At 49.6% G+C, this 5,909-nt stretch overlaps 1 protein-coding gene across 1 annotated transcript in view; it reads left to right on the top strand.

The window, feature by feature from the left end:
* Window positions 1-5,525, top strand: part of LOC130383895 (phosphatidylinositol 4,5-bisphosphate 5-phosphatase A-like) — a 14,378-nt gene extending 8,853 nt beyond the window's left edge. The window contains exons 4-11 of the mRNA XM_056591786.1: window positions 1-63; window positions 530-641; window positions 1,409-1,518; window positions 1,883-2,087; window positions 2,420-2,557; window positions 2,742-2,825; window positions 3,652-3,756; window positions 4,068-5,525. The exon at window positions 1-63 is cut by the window's left edge and continues 113 nt beyond it. Coding sequence (XP_056447761.1) covers window positions 1-63; window positions 530-641; window positions 1,409-1,518; window positions 1,883-2,087; window positions 2,420-2,557; window positions 2,742-2,825; window positions 3,652-3,756; window positions 4,068-4,367 — 1,117 coding nt within the window. The 3' untranslated portion in view covers window positions 4,368-5,525. The remainder of the gene's footprint in view (window positions 64-529; window positions 642-1,408; window positions 1,519-1,882; window positions 2,088-2,419; window positions 2,558-2,741; window positions 2,826-3,651; window positions 3,757-4,067) is intronic.
* The last annotated feature ends 384 nt before the right edge of the window (window positions 5,526-5,909 follow it).

The following is a 5,909-nucleotide window of genomic DNA, read 5'->3' as shown; positions in this document are numbered from 1 at the left end:
TGAGAGCATCCTGCAGCAGCAGACCTTCGAGGGCCAGGCCGCCACCGGGGTCCTGGACCACGAGTCAGTCCCCCTCCTTTACTCTGTTTACATCCTCCACACGGGTCTTGACCCTGGACTGACTGGCTCCCCGCAGCCAGAGTGGCCCTCGGCCGGTCTAAGGGGGCCCTAGGCCGGTCCGGAGGGGCCCTCGACCGGTCCGGATGGGCTCTCGACCGGTCCGGATGGGCCCTCGGCCGGTCCAGAGGGGCCCTCGACCGGTCTAGAGGGGCCCTAGGCCGGTCTAGAGGGTGCCTAGGCCGGTCTAGAGGGTCCCTAGGCCGATCTAGAGGGGCCCTCGGTAGGGTTCCTGATTAGTTTCAGCCCCTGTATCCTGGGGCCGTGTTTCCACGGTAAACAGCAGTAGCCGACGTTACTGCTGCCGTTTACATGGAATTGAGCTCACTTGTTCAGTCTGCTAGACGGTTCTGCCCTGGGGGGTCAGGACTGGATTTACAGGCCCTGATTGCGTGGGAATGTGTGTTCACAGCGTTGTCTTCTGGTTCGGGGATCTGAACTTCCGGATCAATGACCTTGAGATGCAGGTGGTGAAGTCCGCCATCGAGAGCAACAAGCTCGCCGTGCTGTGGGAGAAGGACCAGGTGAAACTAATGTTACGTGTAATGAATGTGAATTCCAGACATACAGAATAGGATTGGTTCAAATGTTCTTCCTGCCCACCAATCAAACTCGACCCCTAAAACATTGTATGTTGTCACTCAGAGAATGTACTTAAATAATATTCATTCATTCATTGATGAATGATAGATGAGAAGACAGTGAGAAGACAGTGTAGTGTGTGAGCAGCGCCACTAGATGGCAGTCCTCAAACATTCAAGCGCAATCAAAGAACACATACACAATACCTTACACAAGCAGTGTGAAATAGGAACACATGTAAGACCTGCAGGCTTCCCCGTCTCCCCAGTCTCCCCCCTCTCTCCAGTCTCCCCCCTCTCCCCAGTCTCTCCCCTCTCCCCAGTCTCCCCCCTTTCCCCAGTCTCCCCAGTCTCTCCCGTCTCTCCAGTGCCCCCAGTCTCCCCCTTTCTCCCCCGTCTCGCCAGTCTACTCCTTCTCCCTCTCCTCCCCAGTCTCCCCAGTCTCCTCTTTAGTCTCATTACCTCTTAACATGTGAAAGTCGCTGCATGTAATTTGATGCATGCAGTTACAGAGAACATTCAAGATGCATTCACACACATACTCACGCACACGCCACTTTGTGCCCACACCTCTGAATGAGGTCATTATGGTGTGGTTAATCTTTCCTAAGTTTTCTCATTCCTTGTGATGGTAACTCAGGGTTTACTAGTTTAGTTCCGAGTACTCCTCTGAAGGGCCTAGCATGATGTGTGACGGTGCCTCTCCTCAGCTCAACATGGCCAAGGACAATGAGGTGGTGTTGGAGGGCTTCCTTGAGGGTCCGCTGAAGTTCATGCCCACCTACAAGTTTGACGTTGGAACAGACACATACGACACCAGGTGGGCGCTGCCCCAGGGAGGCTCATGATGTTCACCTCGTCTACGTCTTCCCTCTCTCCTCTCCTCTGATCCCCTTCAAACCTCCTTCATCTCTTCTTTCTCGCCTTTCCTCTTCAAGGATCTTATTGATATAATTAGCGATATAACTGGTGTATAAAATGGATACAAATACTAACTAACTGTATTTGTAACTAACTTAGTTGCTCTTTTACAATGTGGATGGTATCTTTGATGTTCAGTCTCACTTGCAAGTCGCTTTGGATAAAGTCTAAATTGAACCTTTAACGATGCAGCGATGTCTTGAATGAAATATCTTCCAACTTCTAAAGAGAAATCTAAACTGAGCGTCTCTCGTCCTCTTTAGCGGGAAGAAGCGCAAGCCGGCGTGGACGGACCGCATCCTGTGGCGTCTGCGGCCACCGGCGGCGAGCTCCGCCCCAAAGGCGGGGAAGCGTGCGTCCATGTCGGGTCTGAGCTGCGGCACCAAGGTGACGCAGCACTGCTACCGCAGCCACATGGAGTACACGGTCAGCGACCACAAGCCTGTGGCCTCCATCTTCACTCTACAGGTACAGGAGAGTGTCTTGAGACTGCCATCGCTCCCCGTCTCACTGGGGCTGCTTTAGATGAGTGTAGCCTGTTAATGAGTGAATCTAGCGTCTAACGCTCTTTGTATGCATTCGGACAAAATTAATCTATCACTTTTTTTACCTTGGGATAATTTATTTTGAAAGAAAAACTTGATCATGATCGTGATTGTGCTCTACGAGGTAGTCCCCCTACAAGGGGGACCTGGTCCTGGTCCTGAAAGTCTGTGTTTGTGCTCTGGGTCTAGTTCCCCTACAAGGTGGACTCGCCCCTGGTCCTGGTCCTGATGTCTGTGTTTGTGCTCTGGGTCTAGTTCCCCTACAAGGTGGACTCGCCCCTGGTCACCCTGCTGGTGGAGGACGAGTGGACCAGTCTGGCCGATGCCGTCGTTACGTTCAGATTGGCTCCCAGCTACGCCCGCAGCTCCTGGGACTGGATTGGTCTGTACAAGGTGGGTGTCCTGGTCGGGCATCCGTGGTTCTGAGGGTGTTTCTGCCTGTTATTGTGTGTGTGTGTTGCTGTGATCTTATGAACAGTTGGAGCTTCTTGTGCGGACACAGTGAGTCACAATATTTCTGTTTTTCTTAATCACCATTTGTTGGAAGGCCTTGACAAGATGTTGTGTGTGTTACCAGGTGGGGTTCAGGCACCACAAGGACTATGTAGGATATGTGTGGGCCAAGCAAGAGGAGGCAGACTACCAGCGGCAAGAACATCAGGTGATGGACCTTTTTTTTGTATTCAGCTTTTAAAGGAAAATAATCTCCTTTCTGACCTAGTCCACCCCTCTAGCAGATATTTAAAAAGTGTCCGCGCTCACTTCTGCTTTGGCTGTCTCTTCTCGCTACAATCTGGTTTGGGGGTTTAGCAGGACCGTTTGATTAAAGGGTTATTGTGTTAGGTTTAGGCTCTCCCAGTAAATAGGCGGGAGACTTACAATTCAAACCACTCAATACCAGTGTCCTGTCCCCTCTAACTGGCTGAGCAACCGGTTCAGACCATTGTATCTTAGCTGAATGGCTCGGGTGGGAGGGGTTTAAAGGTAACAATGGTATGATCCTCTTCACTTTAGGTTATGAATGTGATTTTGCCAAATGAAGATGCAGTGGCCGTTCAAACGGGCCTCAGGTCCACTGCGTTCTGAGAGCCGCTCCCAAACCCGAGTTGTTTTGCGAATTGAACGACAGACAGACTTACAGAGTCTCCTTTAATTATATTAAGCTAACAACTGTTGTAGGTTCAGTTTTTCATTAAAAAGTTTGCACCGTTTTTAATGATTTGTTTAAACTAATCTTTGCCAAGCTATTTATATATGTAGACAGTAGGCAGATGTCAATGCCCTACATGTTACTTTTGGGGACTTTATTCAATAATAAATAATTATCATAATAATTTATAAATAAATAATTGTTGCATGATGGTAGGTCATGAAGTTATCTGATCCTGTTGCCACATGCTGGCTTCTGTTGACTCGAACCCCACCACCGACCCCGTGAATGGATTTGAGTAAAAGATGATTGAGTTCCAATGGTTTATCTCTTCCAGGTAACCTTCACTGAGGAGGAGCTCCCCAAGACCTGTGGCGACTTCATCCTCGGTTTCTATAGCAACAACATGAACACCATCGTGGGGGTGACCGAGCCCTTCCAGGTGATGATCGCGGAGAGAGGAAAAACGTGTTAATCTTTTAGATTCTGGATCTCCTGGTTGTATGTAGCAGGGCACAGGTAGCAGACTAACAGTGAGTGACGTTTGCTCCTGGGCCTTGTGTAATTAAGCAGTAGACCCAGAATCAATGTCATGAGCTGTGTGTGTCCTAGGATGATGCCCCTGTGAAAGGGTCTGTCCCTGTTAGTGTAATATGCCGTGACTATGAGGCCGTTATCATGCCAGACATGTGACTCTCCTTCACACCGTGTTCCCCATAACAACCTCGACGACGTTCCCCCCGCCGGCTGTAGATCCTGCTGCCCTCGGAGCAGCGAGACGCCAGCGCCTCAGACGACAGCTCTGAGGTCAGCTCGGAGGACGACTCCCCCGACGGCCCCCACGGCCCGACCAGGTCCCGGTCCCGCAGCCCCAGCCCCGGGCCAAGCGGGGCTCCGCGCCGCAACCACAGCCGCGGTCCCGACGCCCCCGAAGTAAGGGGGCTGAAGCTTGCCGACGCTGAGACCCACGCCCCCGAAGGTCCACCAGAGGTGGAGAGTCTCCCGGCCTCTGGCCCAGCAGAGGGCACTTCAGCTGGGGAGGCGGAGTTGTGATGCAGACACCCCCCTCCATCTCTCTCTCTCTCTCTCTCTTGCAGACACCTCTCTCTCTCTCTCTCTCTCTCTCTCTCTCTCTCTCTCTCTCTCTCTCTCTCTCTCTCTCTCTCTCTCTCTCTCTCTCTCTCGCTCTCTCTCTCTCTCTCTCTCTCTCTCTCTCCAGTTGGGCTGTGATGTAACTTGTTATATGCACTGTAGGTAGACACTGTGTGGTTCGTAGAGTGGAGTTCATTATATGGAAACCATTATTTCAGGACTAAGGTTAGCCGTCAGGTCTATTGAGGACGGAGGCTTACTTTCGGAGTTGATTTTTATTACAAGTTTCACGTTACACTAGCTTTACTTTTTTTATACTTGTATTCCTCTGCCTCTCTTCTACGTTGTGTGTCTTCTGTCTCTCTGGCTGAGCCATCAGAGGGCTCGCTAATGAGTTATCACACTTTACCCAGCCCTCATACAGACAGAAACCAAGACAGACCAAACGCTTCAAAATAAGCCCACCGGCGTATTTGACCACACGCGTTTCATGAACATGAGGAAACTGCCCTCATGTTCTAGCAGGCGAATATACATGAGAGAGAACCATCCTCACACACCCTCCTCGGGAGCCATCAAATCCGGATTGCATTTCAAAAGGGGAATGCATCATAAAGGTGACGTTTATTAGAGACAGAGTTTACAGAGAGTACACTCGACCAATAAGGCCATAGTGACACAAGAACCCCCCCGCCGCCCCCCTGGGTCTGATCAGGTCTGCCATTAGAGACCTTAAGAACCTCAAGGTCAGTCTGTGGTCACGCCTTTGCTGTGATGATAACAACTCACAATTCACACCCTTTGTTTACACTCTAACATAACCATCACCTCAATGGGAGAGTAGTGCCCTCCCAGTCCATGCTGGTTTCCATGGGTTCCATTTAAAACAAGCGCTCCGCCTTCGGGTAACCTTCGTTATCTTTCTCCTTTCTGCACTTTGACAGTTTTGTCCCTCTTTTATTTGTCGATGTCCCCCCACTGTTGGTTAAGAAGCAGGCGGTGCTCTCTGCACTACTTTGTGTCAGTTATTAGCTTGTGAGATTTTAGACAGATTGAAGAACAATGGTCAATGATTAGGCAATGTGTAGCCTAGTATTCCTCTATCAGTGTGTGTGTGTGTGTCAGTGTGTGTGTGAGAGAGAGAGATGGTATGAACGTTGTGATGTTACTAGCTAGCTGTAAAAGAGCTGTGAAAGGCATGGTTTGCTGCTCCATGCTGTACACGCGGTACCGTGACTTTGTGCCGTAAAGTGCTGTTTTGACTCCTCTTTGTGATGTCAGTGGCTGTGAGAAGTGTTAGAAGATTTATCGTGAGAACATCAAAAAATATATATAAAATGCCGTAGAGTCTAGGTGATAACATTTCAGTTTCAGAGTTTGCTTGCATACGTTTTATTTAAATTCAGTCTCATTATGCATCCAAAAGACAATATAATTAGTATGATCTTTGTATACAATATGAAGTTTTGAATAGATAAGATCTGAAGTTATCTTAGGTAATCC

This window comes from Gadus chalcogrammus, chromosome 6 (assembly GCF_026213295.1).
Source record: "Gadus chalcogrammus isolate NIFS_2021 chromosome 6, NIFS_Gcha_1.0, whole genome shotgun sequence".
Taxonomy (NCBI): domain Eukaryota; kingdom Metazoa; phylum Chordata; class Actinopteri; order Gadiformes; family Gadidae; genus Gadus; species Gadus chalcogrammus.
Note: the sequence above shows the minus strand (reverse complement) of the source record. Positions and strands in the feature narration are given on the sequence as shown.